This window comes from Lissotriton helveticus, chromosome 4_1 (assembly GCF_964261635.1).
Source record: "Lissotriton helveticus chromosome 4_1, aLisHel1.1, whole genome shotgun sequence".
NCBI lineage: Eukaryota > Metazoa > Chordata > Amphibia > Caudata > Salamandridae > Lissotriton > Lissotriton helveticus.
Genome location: NC_136063.1, coordinates 573,953,861 through 573,972,951, shown reverse-complemented (window position 1 = coordinate 573,972,951; position 19,091 = coordinate 573,953,861). Strand labels below are relative to the sequence as shown.

The window sequence follows — 19,091 nt, the reverse complement described above, 5'->3', positions numbered from 1 at the left end:
AACCTGGAACATAAAAAACAACCATAAATTAAACTGCAGGAGTCTTCTCCCCGTCTTTGGAGGGAGTGGAGGCATGACAGTTTACACACGTATAAGTCTACACTTGAAATGATGAATAGCAAAAAGGGGAGATTTACAACTTGAAGTAATATTAAATTTACATTTAAGGAATATACACATGTATATTCACCTCTGTGACCAAAAACAAAACATTGGTCCTCACACAAGTTATCAAATTCCTACTCACATAGGCAACAAGACAGAAACGCGCTTCTCCATTAATAGCACTCTCATGAAGGAGCATACCGCCCTCGGCATAATTGCTTTAATGCCGCATTAGGGAAATGAAGCTCAGTAAATGCAACTAAATTATAATATAATTGTCATTTTGCACTTCAACATGAAAACATTTCTAGTCATGTGTGAGGCCCTGTAGCAATTAGTAGGTGAAATACTATAAAGGCAAGAGTTGTTGTAGGGTAGAAATGCAAGTTGGAAATTAAATCATAAAAATTACCCATTTAATAATAGAATCAGCTTATCGTTCTGTATAGACATGAGGCTCCTTGGTTCTAATCTCTCGAAATTGAACACAGTCTGTTTTCCATTCTATACTATGGCCCGTGAGTGTGTCTGAAGACAGGGGTCGTGTTAGATACAGGGTGCACTGCCCCTCAGTGCTTCAGATTATGCATTAAAAATGCACTTTCTCCAGTGCAAGCACAAGTTCTCCCAGTTCACACCAGCTCTGAGGAGAGCGCATTAATGAAAAATTGAGAAATGGCATAGAGCCACCACTCCATCTTTCACTGCCAGTGGGCCTGTCCACATTTCGAAGACAGGTCACGGATACCCCTGCAGGCGGGTATAGTGTTTTACTGCATGTCCCTGGGAATGCTGCCTAGGGTTGCCAGGGAACCTTACGCTCCGCTTCTAAATTGTGCACTAATGTATGAATTACGGACTTTAAAAGGTAAGTAAAGTAAAAAATAAATAAAACGAATTTCGTTGCACACACTGCTTCGCATTTGGTGATGCAGTGTGTGCAACGAAATTCGTACATTACTACCCCCCACATCACCGCCCGGCCGGTACTGCCACTACCGGCCGCGGCTGTTTACGAAATCACCTGTAGCTGCCATGTGCCACTTGTGTACCTATATACCTGTTTCTTCGATCACAGTCACATAATAAGCATTGGAAATGCAATAGATCTCGCATTTGCTTGAGTTAGTGCCATTGGCATTGTAAATGACAATGTATTTTACCCATGTATTATAGAGTGTATGTATGTGGTTCCAGCAATGATGTTAAGAGTCCTCCAGAAGTAAATGTATTATTTACAAGCACTTGAATTGGCACTTATTTCAAGTTTTGGTTGAAGGGGCTCTGGCAGAGAATAAACATCACACAGTTGCTGTAACAAATCATGAAGGATAGCCCACAACTGAGGTCTGACAACCAGCAGCTGCACAAGCAGAATGCTTCTATAATAGTTACATGAATCCACAGCATTATACTTGCCAAAGCATAATAAAAAGAGAACCAAACTTTCATGTAAACTGTTCTATGTAACTTGCATCCAAGCGACAGCCAAACAAACTTAGAATCTAAAATCCAAAACTATCCCCTGAAGAGGCGTGGAGGTCAGAACAGTCTTGAACAAAGATAAATAAAGAAACCTCCATGACAAGATGTTTCAAAGTGCAGCAACACCAGGCAAGGGATCTGCGCTTTACAAATCCTGATTAATTAACCCTGGCAGTCTAACTAACTCTAAAGGCATCTAAGTAATTTTTGGCACTAGAGTGCTGTGTGCATGGGACAGTGTACACTTTGCTGGTCGTCTACTAGAAATACCACTGGGAGAAACGTAATAATGTGCTGCACTGTTTCCAATGAGAAGGCAAACAATGTCACGCAAATAGAGAGATAGAATATCTACCCTTGTGATGGAGGCAGAGAGTGCAGGCAGGCCCCACCAGAGATCACGTGCACTCTACAGCTTATTAAGCAACGTGTGTATACGAACTCCCCTGAGCCAATGCAAGAAAGGGCTGTTTGAGGGGCAAGTTAAAATGACTGAATGTGTCCAGGATAAACACATCCTAGATTTTAAACGGCTGAGCTAGTGACCTATTTCCCCATGGTTTGTTTAAAGGAATTGCTGCGTGATTTTTAAAACATCACTCTAGTACAGCCTGTCGCTGGATGCAAGGTTGAGGAAATGGATACTCGAGAGCAAACTGTTTTGGCAACGATAAGGCGGGGCAGTTAGTGACTGCGGGGAGTGAGACACAGAAAGAACCAGGGGTGGACAGTCTGGAGAGAGGCACAGAGATTTAGACCATTATATATAGAAAGTCAAAGGGAAAATAAATTGCTAAAGGCAGACAGAGAAGCAAATGCAGAGTTGAAACAGAGAGAAAGCAGGTGAAAAGGTTGTGGGTGAAAGAGAAAAGAAAATAGCAGAGGTGAGGCTGGTGACTGGGATATACATGGAGAACGATAGACAGGAGGGAATAAAGTGGAAGGAAGAAATGAGGGTTGACAGCAGAAAAACACAGAAGTGAAGATAGTGGGGGAGAAAAGGAGATAATGAGAGAGGTGAGAAAGGCTCAATAGACAGTACAAACTGAGGGAAAGAGAGAAAGAGGTCGAATAGGGAGAGAGAAGAGAAATATTAGAAGATGTAGCGATGGAGAGCAGGTCTACAGTCAGTTTCAGATAGTTCAGCTATAAACTGTGACTGCTCAGCTGCCCATATTTTGCTTTGAAGTGCATTGGAAGAGAGAAATGTTCTGGTGGTTCACGAAAGAAACAAAAAGTTATGTTTTTATGACAACCAAGTCCACTCTTCCAGGGCAGAGGCATGTAGTTTTCAGAATCACCGCGAGTGGTGGTGGTGCCCAGACGGACATTTGTTGGAGAGCTGTCTTGCGTGGTACCAGCGTTTTGTCTCCTGCGGGAAATACATGCAAGCCTGTTGTAAAGATGAAGCGGAGATCAAGGTGAGCATGCATGGAAGGGCAGGGTGGCATCTAAAGAAACACGGTTCACCCCTTGCATTTGGATTGTCTTCTCTTAAACCGCCGATTTGGGAATGAGCAGCACGACTTTGCCAGAGAGCTACTGGTGACTCCTGATCGACCTATAGGAGATCCCTACTGTATGCGTTGATAATATTGAAACCTGTTTAACCTACATCACTGCCTTGATGCTGGCAACTGGCATTTGTTTGCACATGGCTAGATCCATCCAGCCATGGTCTTGGCGAGAGATCCCACCATTCCTACAGCCCAACGGAGCATGCATGAGGACTGCAGACAGTAACTCCGACTGCTTCCAGAAAACACACTCAGGCAACATGCACTCACTTTGCACAACGTGTAATCTGAGAAAAATGGTGTTTGTTTTTGCAATAACAGCAAGTAGTCATTTCGCTGAACAAACTTAAAATAAAAAACTAAAATAATTCACAAACGTGCACACATGGTACTTTGTAGAAAAACAGGGTGCAGATGGAAAAAAGTTACAATACTTGGGAACATAAATGGTTTGATTGCTTTGAATTGAAATGCCCACGGCCAAGAGAATCTTCGAAACAATAAATCAGTGGTTCCCAAACTTTTTTGACCCGTGGCTCCCTTGACCTAATTGGCAGTTGGGCGTGGCTCCCCCCCATTTTTTTACTGGTGGACGGGTGGGTGGGGATGTAAGCCCGACCTCGGGAGTACTTCCTGTTGCACTCTGACTGCCCCCTCTGTCCATGCCTGCCCCCACGCCCTCAGACTCCCCCTTCTGTGCATGCCTCCTTTCTTCATGCCCTGAGACTCCCCCTTCTATCCATTCCTGCTCCCTTCGTGCCCTGGGACTGCCCCTTCCCTCCATGCCTTCTCCCTTTGTGCCCTGAGACTGCCCCTTTCCTCCATGCCTTCTCCCTTCGTGCCCTGAGACTGCCCCTTTCCTCCATGCCTGCTCCCTTCATGCCCTGAGACTGCCCCTTCCCTCCATGCATTCTCCCTTTGTGCCCTGAGACTGCCCCTTCCCTCCATGCCTTCTCCCTTCGTGCCCTGAGACTGCCCCTTCCCTCCATGCCTTCTCCCTTCGTGCCCTGAGACTGCCCCTTTCCCCCATGCCTGCTCCCTTTGTGCCCTGAGACTGCCCCTTCCTTCCATGCCTTCTCCCTTTGTGCCCTGAGACTGCCCCTTCCCTCCATGCATTCTCCCTTTGTGCCCTGAGACTGCCCCGTCCCTCCATGCCTGCTCTCTTCGTACCCTGAAACTTCCCCTTTCCTCCATGCCTGCTCCCTTCGTGCCCTGAGACTGTCCCTTTCCTCCATGCCTGCTCCCTTCATGCTCTAAGTCTGCCCCTTTCCTCCATGCCTGCTCCCTTTGTGCCCTGAGACTGCCCCTTCCCTCCATGCCTTCTCCCTTTGTGCTCTAAGTCTGCCCCTTTCCTCCATGCCTGCTCCCTTCGTGCTCTAAGTCTGCCCCTTTCCTCCATGTCTGCTCCCTTCGTGCCCTGAGACTGCCTGAGACTGCCCCTTTCCTCCATGCCTTCTCCCTTTGTGCCCTGAGACTGCCCCTTCCCTCCATGCCTTCTCCCTTTGTGCCCTTAGACTGCCCCTTCCCTCCATGCCTTCTTGCTTATTAGAAATCCAGCAGGAGGAGAAGCTGAATTACCAAGATTACACTAGAGTAGACAGAACAGCAGGAAGCAGACTCCAGGTGTCAGTGGGGGAGAACCATTTTTTCTTATTCAGATAATCAAGTAGACATGTCCATGAAAGAAAAAAAGCCTCTGCTTGGATTTATGGTTGAATATAGGCACTGGGATATTCTATTCGAAGGACTATAGAAGATTAGCACACATATCACTTGAGAAAACCCGCTTCAATAATGTGCTGCTATCCGCTCTGGACAGCATGTTAAGCATCTGATTACACGAGCTGCGCACCCTACAGCAGCTGTACCACACTACATATCCCAGAATACAACTCTTCAAAGCAGCTGTAATTCAGACAGATGTTTTCATCAGCATCTCCTTCTGAGGACCGACCTCGTTCCTTTCACAGCCGGTGCTGCAAGCACAGCCAGCCACCGATGTGGCGACCAGTAAGGGGACAAAGCTGACCCTCAGCAGCCCCTCAGCTCCTTACACGTCAAGAGAGGTCTGCTGTGCTCGCGAAGCAGTGAGGGGGCCTGGCGTGTGCTCCACCAGCACAATGGGTCCTGGTTGTCCGGAGACAGACGGCTGTCCGCTCCGGTCTGTGATTTCAGGCGGCGCACAGCTGAGGCAGGAGACCACGCTTCACTGTGAGGGGCACGTTCTTCAAACACATGCCAGATAAATGCGCATGCCTACATCTTCTCAGACAGCAGTAGTGAGCATAACCCGGTAACATTTATCCACTGTGATGGTGAAAGGAATGTGCTGTAACAGTGCACTAGACATGCACTCTGAAGAGCATGCATCCTGGTGTGAGACTGAATGCCTCGTGCACACCGGTAACGGTGCACACACACACACACTGTTCTTCTTGTTAGAGCGCACACACAGCCGCACCCCAGCACTTCACAGGTCTTTAAAAGACCATTTGCATGTTAATGAGGCCTTGCTGTTGTTTCACCCCTTCCAAGAGCCCCTGCAGCTCACCCTTTCTTTCTTTCCATTCCTGTTTCCTTAAAGCGGCGGATTTGACACAATTATGCAGCTGTCATTTCTACATTTCTAGCGCTGCCACTGCAATTTCCCACATCGTGCCGCGGCGTCCATGGCAACTCATAACGGCGCACCGGGATGCAGCGGCGCACAGTTTGGGAACCACGGCTATAAATGGTTGCGGGGGCTCGGATCTGCATGCTGCTGTTTGAGGAGACTGCTCGTGGAGAGGGCAGGCGGGGAGAGGTGCCTCAATGGCTGCATCAGCTCCCTGCTCTCATGCTAGCCAGGGCTTGGATCTGCCTCTTGTTAGCGCTAGCACCAGAGAAAACGAGCCAGCTCACAGGAGGAAAGGCAAGCAAACTGGCATCAGGGTGCGAGGCACTAACATGGAAAAAAAAGGCAAATTCTCTGGAGGAAACAAGCATGCACTTACAGGGGAAGACACAGTCAGAGGAGGAGAGGAGGAAATTCAGGTACATGATGAACCAGCAGTGACGGGAAATAAAGTTCTCTGACACAACAGCTGAAGAACCAAAGCATATGGGAACTGTACTTTACTGGTGCACCATGCCTTGACCGGAAGTGACGTTTCGACAAAGCCAATTAGTTAGGAGGCAGCAATGAAGAGCAACAGTGGATTGAACCGATGGTAAGTAGCAGGCTGGGAAAAAGTGTTTTTCTTTGATTACAAAAGGGGTTTGCAGACAGCACATGCACGCTGTAGCCCAACCTAAATAAGCATTGGCATAGCCAATAGGTCTCGCCTTTGAGACCTTATAAGTATTTAGTTATGCAGCACAATATCCTTTGTGCAACAACATCAACTGTTGCATGGCCAAACACTTATAAGGGCCCAATGGCGAGACCTATTGGCTATGCCAATGCTTGTTCGTTTTGTCTCTCTGTTTTCCTTATTGCCTGTTTACATGTTGTAAAGCACCCTGATGCCCACAGCTCCTGCCAGCGCTATATAAAACTCTATAAATAAATAAATACAATTTTAAAAAATTGGCCATCCACAGAACCAAAATCTCTTTAGCAAATATTTAACCTCTGATGAGATTTTTGCAATGATGGTGGATAAAATACATCAGTCTACCAGTTTGCTGCTGTTGCTTGGCATAGTATACTTATTAGTGCTGTTCCCACCGTCTCAGTGAAACAGTCAGTTGAAAGCTGTCATGGCCGGAACACAGACTGCGTGAACTCTTGAACGCTGAACATTTCAAACCTCTTCCTAACGAAAACACGTGTCAAAACTGAAATCAACCCAACTTGAGCAATACCAGAGACGACCGCACAGTCAATTGCTACCTCTAAGTAAACATGAGATGCTGAATTAAACATGCGAAGAACATACGGACCTGGAGAGCCAGTGATGTGAATGTGATCAGTTATGCCTTCTTGCCTCCTGAAAACAGGTGGTTTACCTTCTCTAGAAATAGACTGTAAGCTGAGGAGCAAGTGGCAGCAAAGTCTCACTCCAGTACAGGAATTAGATTCGCACATCTCCATAAGAAGGTGGCCCATGTCTGCAATCCAATTTATTTCTCAGGGGTGCTTGGACCCTTGAATTTTGATGCAGACTTGTCCTTTCCAAGTTACCCCATGCTTATAAAGTCCAATATTTAAAACAAATCTTTATCTGCCATTATATGCTACAGACATGCACTGAAATAAAAAAGTACTCATCTGCTTCAAATTTAAGAAAAGGGAATAGCAGGAATTATGCCCAGTAGCGCGCTCAAAGGAAAGTCAACCCAATGAAGAGAAATAGACAAGAAGCTCGTTTTAAGGTAAACACCAGCATTCATGTCGGGACAGAAGGGCAACTAGAGCCAAATTTGGGGGGGGGGATTCTTCCACACACTGTTCTCCTGTATCTAGGGCACACCGTGCCTCACCTTTGTTACAAAAACAAGCCGGCAAGTGGTGCACAAGAGCGTGCTTGTGTGAGGGAGCAGCCCATCTGTTTTCAATTTTCGCGCACGTGTCTGGGCACGATAATTGGAAACAGATGATGCCCGTGCGGGTAACCGCACTGGTTAGGCCGTGGGTGGAGCAAAGGCGGGACATGCTCCAGCGTTTGCCAAATTGCGTGCTGTCTTTTTTAAAGACAGCACGCAGAGCCCAATCAAAATAAGCAACAAAAAAACACACACTCACGAGCGTGTGAAAAGTACTGGTCAGCTGCAAGTGGCTGTATCCTTAGACCAGCGCATGAAGGCTGCGCTAAGGCTCAACATAAAAAGAGCTGAGGCCAATTCACAAAGTCGTAAATCTGTCCCCACATCATTTTGACAATTGCATGGGTCCACACTCCAATCCATCATTTTTGCCCATCATGCACTCTAGAGAAAGGTCCCCCTTATGCAAATGACTTTTGCCCCAATTCCTCATGGGAACAGTCTATTTTGAACTGCCAGTATGGGATTTAATGTAACATGCACAAGAGGGCATCTCGGAGATACCCTCCAAAACCCGAACCTACAATCCACTTCTGGGCCTGAGTGTCTGCAGAGGCTGCCACACAGCAGACATGTTGCTGGACCCCTGGGTGGAGAGCCCCCCGCTCTCCTGGGTCTGCAACAAAGCACATCCTGGGTGCTATGTTTCCTCCCCCAGGATGGACAGGGGGAAGCTTCAAAGGCATACCGCCTCCGAGAGCTTCTCTAGACCATTTGCTGTACCGAGCAACCAGCCCCCCACCAGTCCAACCCCCAATCTGGCGGGAAGACTGGCGGGAAAATCCACATCAGGAAGGGGGGTGTGCCAACCTGTGCCAACTCCACCCCTCAGGGGGAGGAGGCGAGGTGAAGGACCACCCCGGGCTCCGGCCATCTTGTAGATGGGGAGTCCTGCCCAATCCAAGCTAGGCTCCTGCCCCCCTCCCACAGGAGATGAGCAGACTGGGGGTGTACTCACCCCAGGACAGGGACCCATTGGTCCCTGCCCTTGCCCTACCTATAACGCCCCTAAATTTAGTAATTAGGGGCTCCCTGAACCTTCCTTCCTCAGATCCCGATATCAAAAGAAGAAAGAAGATCAAGAAGAAGCAGACCTGCCGTGCAGCTGCTAACAACAGGACAACAACAACTGACTTGGCCCCAGCCCTACTGGCCTGTTGATCCTGGAACCTGCTCCTGCCTAATCCCGGCGACCTCCACGGACACCAACCTTGGGATACCCAGAGGACCTGCCTGCCTTGACCCTCTCGAAGATTGGGACTCCCATCAGCAGATGCTCTGCTGCAACAACCCACCTGGTTCTCACCAGGAAGCTCCGGACCAGCCCACTCTGCACCAGCCGAGCCCGGGCCTCGTCAACCCGAACCAAGACCACGAGGACGTCTCCCAGGTGACTGTGACCTGAGGTCCAGTGCCCAAAGGCCCTCCTCGACTAACCAGCTGATGCCTGCAGACTCAGAACCAGGGGCCACCCTAACCGCGACCAGCCGAGGGTAAGCTTTCGACCCCCAAAGACACCCCTGCACCGGTGCCCCGCGGCCCCCTGTGCCTATCTTTGGGGTACCTACCTGTGCTCCAAGATCCCAACTTACCTCTCGAAGTGCTGGTCGCCCCTGGAGAGCCACCGCCCCCGATCCTGCAGCCTTTGTTCCTTTCTCAAAATCCTTATTGGATAACATTGAGCGCCCGACGGCTCAAAATCACCCTGCACCCAGCTGCCCGAGTGCCGCTGGCTGGGACCTCTTTGCCCTATCCTACTTCCCCCCTTACCCAGAGCAAGTGACCAGGAGCCCATCTCCCAGAGCCGTATGGCCTGCTAGCCAGCAGCCACCAACCGAAGGCCCCCTTTCCCTCATTGGATAACACTGGGCCTACCTACCTCTGCACCCGGCCGCCCCTGTGCCCCTATGCCGCTGGGACTGAACTAACTGTACTCACCTGACCCTGGGGACCCCTGAGTCTAAGCCCAGAACCCTAACTTCACCAATCAAGTACTCACCTGGAAACTGGTAATTCACTTACCTGCCATTGGATAACATTGACCCATTTTTGACTCGAAAATTTTCTGTGTAAAGTTTTGAAAACTGAAAATATTCCTATAAAATCAGCCAAAATCTGAATTCGAAGATACTCACCTGAAATCAGGGGAGAAGCCAGTACTGTACCTTCCAGCCCAGTACTGAACCACAAAAGTAATCCCTAGCGGGTTTACTAGTAACCTGTATTTTCTCCATGAAATTTCTTTTGTGTCTACTTTTGAAAACTGCAAATATTCTTTAAAAATCGTACGTAATACTGAAACGCAATTACCTACCTGTTTTGAGTTAAGCCCCCAGTGCTGGCCCTAGGAGTAACGAGATCGTACTTTACCTGTAACCTGAATTTCCTCCCATTGGATTGGATTGGATTGGATCAGAATCATCTTGAAAAGTTTCTAAGTATGAACTTTTAAAACAGCTTTATAGTCAGGAAAATTAATCACAGTAACTAAAACGTTTCAGCTTAGACCCCAGGACTGAATCTAAGATCTAGTCCTGGAACTCTCAAAGTAATCCATAAAATTATCTACTGTACTTTCCTATGAAAACCCCATTGAACTCAATGCTAAAGTGTGTGTCAGAACTGTATTACTTATTAGCTATCCTGTAATTATTGTGTGTACAAACTTATTGTTCCTCTGCAAAGTATTTATATGAGAATACTCGTACCTCGAAAAGTATATTTTTATAACTGTTGGTTCTAAAAATAAAACAACTATATCTGAGGATATAACAACCATTGGCCTGGAGTTCAGTTCTTGAGTGTGTGGAAACCTTTTGCTGACTGGGTGTGTACAACAAATGCTTTACACTGTCCTCTGGTGCTGCCTTACTGCTCGACCAAGCTACCACTTTGGAGAGTAAGGTCAGTTCTGGCTTTAACCTCTGTTATACCTTTGGGGTTTGTGGACTCTATACACACACTGCACTGCCTTATTGTCCAGTATATAGAGAGCCACTTTCTCACATCACACCTAAAAGTAATTACACAATTTCCATAATTAATTAATTAACAACCAATTATTAATTAATTAATAATAAATTACTTTACACATTTAACACATTAACATCTCAATTAAACAAATCTTAATAAAAAAAAATATTCAATAAATGTAATATAAATAAATTACTTCCCACCCTATTTCTCGCATAAACCCACAACCCACTACGGAACTAAAACCGTAAAATTCACATAAAAAAAAATGAATGACTACTAAAAATGTAACACATATATTAAAAATACAAACAATTCTTATATAAAAAAACGTACATCACATACATATAAAATACATACTAAAATACATAGCATTAATTAAAAAACGATTTTTTAAATACTATATTTTTTGCAAACATTATTAAACACTTCGATATTTTTTACAATCCATATTACTTAACTTAAGTCGATATTCTTGACTACGATATACTTGCTGTCGATATTTCCATACCACGATATTAATGACTCGATATTTGTGCAACTCAACTTTTTTTACTCGATATTCTGTCTCGCACCCCCCACCTGATGTCCACCACTAAGCATCACGATTCCCCTTCCCTATTCTGCCATAGGCCACCCCCCACATTCTCTCGAATTTCCTTGGGCAGCCTGACCTTCGTATACTGATTTCTCCTGCACACAGCAAACATCCATCTCCCTGTTCGAGTCGTAATCGTAGGCTTGTGCACACCCATCTCCACACAATTTCTCTTTTCGCTAGGAAAAACCCCAGATTCCCCAAGATCTTCAGATGGGTGGTAAGATCAGTGGTTCCCCGCACCCTCAACAACATCAGTGGGACCTGGCTTGCAGTGGATTCCCCAATAGCCGTCTCCAACTGAGCTTTCACCCTCTCCCAAAACGTGCAAGTCCTGGGACACTCCCACAGCATGTGGAAGAAGGACCCCCTCTGACCGCAACCCAGCAGGCATGCATCCTCTGCTGCTCTACCAATTCTATGCAAGAGTGTCCTCATGTAATATATCCTGTGAAGAATTTTAAACTAGATCACACAGAATCTCACATGTATGGTCACCTCCCCAGGAAACTGCAGCGCTTCCGGCCAGTTCTCATCCTCCAGCTCCTTCACATATGTCTGCCAGTTTTAACTTAAGCGTGTTACCTCCTCCTGCGTGTTATTCATGAGTGTCTTATAGGTAAGGGAGATTGTTTTGGCAGTCATAGGGCTGCCCATGAGTCATCTCTCAAGGGAGGGACTCTTCCATTGTTCCTCTTCTGGAGCTATTCTCTTCCACAGGACGTGCTACAGTTGATAATATTTAAAAGGTTGTTTGGGTTCCATGTCATATTCCTCTCTAAGATGATCAAACAGTACTTTTCCATTTGCATCCCCACATCCTAGAGAATGAAGAGACTGATGAGATCTCATTTTACGCAGAGCGGAAACTGCCCCCAACCTCGTGGTCAGCCATAGAGGGGTTTTGGACGTCAATCGCTTTCCACATCACATTTCTTTCTAGAGGGTACTCCAAACTGTGCATGCTGGGTCACCACAGATCACTTGGCTAATTTTGCCACTATAAAGGACATGGAGATGGCTTTTGGCTCCTAAGGCTCCAAGGTCATGTTGGTAGGGCGGATCCTCAAATGCCACATATACCCACTCGTTCACAATACTTACCTGTGCAGCCTCATAATATCCACCAGACGAGGTGATTCATTCCTGCGCGGCACGCAGATCGCTAAGGACTCGTGCCGGCTACCGGCGAACTGACAGTACCTACGTGATTCATTCCTGCGTGGCATGCGGATCCCTAAGGACTCGTGCCGTCTACTGACGAACTGACACTGGCCGCCTGATCTTCCTTGCCGTGCCTCCGTGCATGCTTGCAATTAATTTTGATGATCATCCTGGGTTGCTTCAAACTACGCTTTACCTCATCACGCCCCAAGGCAGACAACGCAGTCCTGATGACGATCCTTATTCGCATGGATCGAAACGCCGTTGACTTTACAGCTTATTAATAGGCGTACTCTTCCAATGTGGTTCTAGCAATGAAAAGAAATCGTGTTAATCTGTGATATCACTTTGTCACATGATTCGAGCCACTCACTGTAGATTATTTGCACCTTACTCACAGTGCGCCGTTCATGCTGTTCACTATTACACTTGCGTCGCCACTTTCACCACAGTCACTATTTATAGAGCACCAAGTTTTTTATGGTTGTCATTGAATTCAATTTATACAGTGCTGCATATAACTGTGTATTACCGACCATAAATATATACTATAAAATAAGATGATTGAAAATCTTTTCTGAAATCAATGAGTGTTCTCCTTTCTCCTTGCTAGCAATGCGACGCGCATGCTTAATTAATTGTCTGTATATATCTTGACCTATTGGGACACTGTTTGTTGTTATATCATAATATTTGCAGACATCTTGCAGGGCTATTCCACCATCATAAGGGATCTCTGGAGGGTGCAGAGTGCCACATTTGGTGATCCATTCTTCCACAACAAGGTCCTCACATAATCATTGAATTTATTGAAAAATGCCCTCCAGTATCAGGGGGGACTGTTCTGCAAAATATATGTTAATCTGGAAAGAGTGAGCATCTTGAAGTGCGCTACTCTGTCCATCAATGAGAGCGGGAGCTCTGTCCAGTGGGTGACCTCCACCTCCAATCTGCTAAATTGCGGGGTCATGTTATCTATCATAATGACTCAGCCCATCCCTCGATATCCACAGACCCAGGTAGAAGTAATGACCCCACACCACCCTTAGAGGCATGGGGAAAGCACCCCAGACCTCCCATGTCCCCAGGGGGAATATGAGGGACTTTTTCAGCTAATACCCAGTCCTGAATACTTACCTTATATGCTAAATATTTCCCTACCCAGACCAGGGACAGCTCCGGCTCCGCCAAGTATAGGAGGACATCATCAGCTTATAGGGAGATCCTTTCTCCCACGCATCCCCCATATTGAGCCTCAACAGCACGTCCACTCTAATCTAACCCGCTAGTGTGTCCATTGCCAGGGCAAACAACATTGGCAACATGGGGCATCCCTGTCTGGTTCCCCGGCCTATAGGAAACTCCTGGGAAAGAACCCCATCCACCTTAACTCTGGCCTTGGGTGTCCCATAAAGAAACACAAAGCAAAAATGTGGGTACAAAACCCATTTTTTTCAAAATTGCAAAAATGGAAAGCCCACTCCACTCAAATGCCGTATTTGCAGCTAACAACACTACCGCTTAATCTACGGGGCATAAGGGTGGACCAAGTTCAGCATCCCTCCCCACAGGCAGTTTGTCAACGCTTTGTAGAGCACCTTAGCATTTGTGTTAAGCAAATGATTTCGGCCAGTATGAATCCCACTGATCTGCCTGTTTCATGGCCTTCTGGATTAATATAAAAGTCACCAGATGAATATCCTGAGGGTGCTTGCCCCTTTGAGATGCCTCCATATACATCCTGTGGAGGTGAGGAATTTCCCAAAGAATTCTGCCAACAGGCCACTGGGGCCAGGCGTTTCCCGAATTGTAACTGGGTCAGCTCCCGTTGCACATCCTCAAAAGTCAAATCGCCTTCAATTTCAAGTGACCTTTAATGCCCCAGCTGTCAACAGAGACAGTCCCGCACAAATCTGTGCAGATCCTCCATTGTCGGCTGTTCCCGAATCCCATAGAAGTCTCTCAGATATACCCCCATTATCTCCGCAATAGCCTCGGAGCCCACCACTAAACCCCCATAAGGGCCCAGAATGTTCTTTATATGGTATGTATTAACACTTTGCCTGTGCAATATAGTCCAGCTTAACAGCATCTGTTACCAGTGATTCTTATTCCTCCATCTTACTAAGAAGATGTGTCTTTGCGGGAACTGTGGCGGGCTATGCATTCTCTTCCTCTAAACTTAGCAGGTCCCATTCCACTTCTGAACAACACTCCCCCCTCCTACGCTTGTCTCCCACTTCCCCAGAGAATATCACATCCCTAATTGGGACTTTTTACTCTCCCCATAAAGTGGCCATCTCCACCATCGACTCTGCATTTTCATAAAAATATTGGGCTATGGCCGTCTGCAGACATTCCACCTCTTTTTCATTGGTGGGTCTCCATGTCACCATTCTCCACTCGCCTTGACCCTAAAAACAATATTTAGAAATTCATGAAAATAACTAATGTTAAAGGGATTGTATATCTCAGTGAAACTGTCAGTTGAAATATAACAATTGAAACTAACAAAGCCACTGAAATTCACCAATTATAGTTATCTCAGGTAATATAGCTCCTGCCCTAAGGTAACTATAACTTGAGCGCCCGCCTTGCGCAGTGCTGCCATCAATTATGTAATTTCAGATTCTGCAGTGATGTTATCAATGATGTCATAGAACATGTCAAGAGTAGTAATTAGCTGGATGCACTCTCTTTTTCTTGCCACGTGCCATAGAAGTATGGCTCAATGTAGGGGGTATTTTTATTTTCTAGTTACTCCTTTAATAACATATTTGTTTATTTAGAATCCTAATGTGTACGATTTTTTTCTCATCTTTATATTAAAGAAATTGGAACAATGATTAGAACAATTCACTCTTTTGCACACTGAAGCCTGTATCATTAAACAGATCTGTTTGGCCTGTGCTCTTCCGATAATGTACAGTTGATCTCATCTGCGGCCCGTGCAGGTAAGACCGGTGGGGCCTGATGTGTGTGTGGGATGGGATGTCGATGGACAAGGAAGAGGGAAAATTAAATAAGTAAATAATTTGTCCTCGACATCGTCCATCGAAATCCCTCCTCCATCCGGCCCCACCGCTCCTACCTGCACGGGCCGCGGCTCGTTGAGCTGCGACTGCCTGTAATAGATTATGGCCCCCGCTTATAATTTGGAAGCAACTGAAAAGCATCCATTTCTAGAGAGCACTAAATACAGAGTAGAATGCTCCGGGTGAATTTCCCCATCTTGTGAGTATTATTGTTGAGTAAATTCAGCCAGTGGATTCCATTCCGTATTTTTTGAGTCTCTACAGAAATGGAAGGCTCTTCTGTTCTCCAGTGCAGATGCCAGAAGGCACCCTGGCAAGAGGCAGCAAATAGGTTCACTGTTGGTACAGTAAGCTGCAGTAACCTAAGGTTATTGTAATTATGCGCAGACCCTCAATGTCTTCTTGTCTTGTGCAACTAAATATGTGAATGGCCGCTTTGGCATGGCCTGTTGCTTGCTTAATTGAAAGTTGCTGAATTTTTGATCCTGTACACAACAAAGAGAGCCCTATCGTTGTGATCCCATCGGCATCTGCTTGAATTTTTGTTATTGCTTAAAGTGTGGTTTAATTAGAAACACTAGCCCTTGTTACAGAAGGCATCACTCATCGTAATATCTTTTCAAGGGACACAATATAATTTTCTATTTCGAGTGTTACCCAAACCCCGGTCTGTCACCTGCCTTTAAAAATGTGGCAGCCCGCTTGGAGCTTGACAAAGTCGAGAGCTTAATTGTGGCGGGCCGGTTCTGCGGATGTGACATTGTGCTTTTTTTTGTCTCTGGAACAGCTTCTTTGCCTGGGGTGGAAACGCGCATGGAAGACGAGGAGGAATTCGAGAGCGCTTCTCAAGTGACAGGACCTGTAAGTAGACAGAGTTACTGATACCCTTTCCAGCGGCCCAGATAGCCCTTGGAATGTAGCATTGGCAACATGTTTATTGCAATAACATTTATTAACTATTACAGTCTGCTAACTTTACGTATCTCAACTTTGCATTATATTCTTGCACGATTGAAATGATATATGTGCACACGTCTCTTACAAATTCAAAACTCCTTTTAGCTTAGTGCTCAACTATCTTGCCCTATTTTAGAAAGGGGGGGGTGAAATATTTGGCAGCGCTCCTCCCCCAAGAAGATGACCTATCAAGAAACATATTTTACCTCTGCCTCTAAACCCATTATTTAATTTTCAAACACTGTGAATTCTAAGGGTGGTCTTTGTGTCCGTCTGTATCCTACAGGTTAACCCATAGCGTTGAGTTATGGAGTGAGACACGTCACATTAAGGAATGTAGGTATATGAACTGTGAAACCTCATCCCACTGAACTCTCACATGACTAGCCTGGCAGTCCTGAAAAGATACTGTGTACTTTAGGTCATATTTAGAAGAGCATATGGTTTTTCGTGCAACTGTAATAACAAAAGTTGGACTACAATGTTTACATTAGCTCAAGTACTATTTCATATGTTGTTGCATCTGCATTTTAAAATACTGGTACTCTTTAGAAATAGAATATATGGTGATAAATATGAATATTATATGTGAGGCATATGCACGCATAACTTAAGAAAGTGCTTTTAGAATTGTAATTTGAGTTACATTAACTCAATGATATGTCACCTGTGATAATACTATTATTGAACACTGGCCTCGATTTCAAGCGCCCCGATTACTTCTGATATGTGTGGCAAAGATAATTGTCGTACAACTCACCTTCTTATTGGATTGTATTAAGCGTAATAATTATCGCACCTGTAACCGGGGCACACCTAAGTGTTATGTTACCTTACGAGGTTTGTGGAGTCTTAAAGATATGGCACAACTGAACCCAACCACGAACACAAAAAATATTCCATTACAAGACTTCTGTTTAACAAGCAAACATCAGCCACCATTCCTAACACGGAGTAAACTTTACTTAAAACAAGCATTGGAAATGCAATAGGTCTCGCAGCATTAGAGTTAGTGCTTTTAGAATTGTTTATGGGTTTTTTTGTAAATCTTAAGCATTTTTGTTTCCTGTAGCCAATGCTAAAGAATAAAAAAAAAAAAAGCCATAAACATTTCTAAAAGCTCTAACTCAAATGCTCCGAGACCTATTGCACTGTGTGAGGGTGAGGGGTTGAGGGTGAGTGAGGGTGAGTGAGGGTGAGTGAGGGTGAGTGAGGGTGAGTGAGGGTGAGTGTGAGTGAGGGTGAGAGTGGGTGAGGGTGAGTGAGGGTGAGTGAGGGTGAGTGAGGGTGAGTGAGGGTGAGTGAGGGTGAGTGAGTGAGGGTGAGTGAGGGTGAGTGAGTGAGGGTGAGTGAGAGTGAGGGTGAGGGGTTGAGGGTGAGGGGTTGAGGGTGGGTGAGGGTGAGTGAGGGTGAGTGAGGGTGAGTGAGGGTGAGGGGTTGAGGGTGAGTGAGGTTTTTTTTTTTTTTTAAAAGGCACAAGCAGGCTCTTTGGAGCAAGTATACTGCATTCCTCTTTCCTATAAACGCTGACACTTTGAAGTTAGCCTAGAGCAAAATAAAAAGCTTCCCATGTAAACACAGCTTGACATTTTACCTCGGTCTTTGAAAACCTAAAAAAACGAAAGTAAAAAACTTAAAAGCGGACTGTTATTCACTGCAAATCGGAATGCCTTTTCTTCCTCAAGTCTAAATCCTTTCAGTCACCAACAATAAATACAACTTTAAAGCTCAAAAGTAACTGTTACACAAGGTCAGGGGAGGGGCGAAGGAAGGCGCCATCGAGGGTAAAAACATAGCCTGCACGAAACATTCGCCTCTTCCTGCATGGGAGTTTTTTTTTTTTTTTTGCTCCAACGCGCAATCCTTTCCCAGCATTTATGTGGAGTTACAAAGGCACATCTGTGTACGTTGGAGGGCCAGCCTGACGTGTTTTCTGCTCTAGCAGCAGCTGCGGTTTCTGAGGAAACGAGGCTGATTTTCGAGTCAGGCTGGGAGCTTTTTGTCCCCTCCTTTCTCCAAGAGCCTACGTGCGGGGGAGGGGAGCGGAGGGAAGGGAGCGAGCGAGCGAGCAAGCTGCATTAAAAAAACTCCACGGCTTCTCAGAAAGGGGAGGGCGGAGAGAGAGAACAGGAGCAGCCTGCTGGGAATTTGCCTCGCGCTTTTCTTTCTCAACGGTTCTTGCGCTGTGTTGCAATCTTTGCTTTAAAAAAACATCCATTGTGGAACCGGTTTATTTATACATGTTCGGCTCGTCTTAGGTTCGCAGATAATGAGAGAAACGACCATTCAAATCAGAAAGAAAAGAGACCCCGCTGGCTCAGATGTATCTAACTACCACCAATGTTCTTTTACCTTTTTTAAATAACATGCTTTTCCAAAAACAAGACGCAAAAACATCCTTCCCATAAAAGGAGCACCGATTTCTATTGGAAGATATCTGGATTATATGCACACTTGGGTTAAACAACAAGCCTTTCACCGTAACACGGCGGGCAGGGGAGGGGGCGGAGAGGGGAGAGGTGCGACACGGCAGGCAGGCAGGGGAGGAGAGTAGGAGGAGGAGGGGGGAGGAGAGTAGGGGAGGCACGGCCTAGCGGCCGTGCAATCAAGTAGTGAGGGGGCGGAGCTGGGGGAGGCTGTGAGAGAGAGTAGGCAAGGCTAGCGGCAGGCAGGCAGGGGAGGAGAGGAGGAGGGGGGAGGAGAGTAGGGGAGGCACGGCCTAGCGGCCGT

The 19,091-nt window shown here is 46.0% G+C and overlaps 1 protein-coding gene across 1 annotated transcript in view; it reads left to right on the top strand.

Annotated features, from left to right (window-relative positions):
- Positions 1-19,091, top strand: part of C4_1H8orf34 (chromosome 4_1 C8orf34 homolog) — a 1,074,551-nt gene that overhangs the window by 760,759 nt on the left and 294,701 nt on the right. The window contains exon 10 of the mRNA XM_078685630.1: positions 16,192-16,265. Coding sequence (XP_078541756.1) covers positions 16,192-16,265 — 74 coding nt within the window. The remainder of the gene's footprint in view (positions 1-16,191; positions 16,266-19,091) is intronic.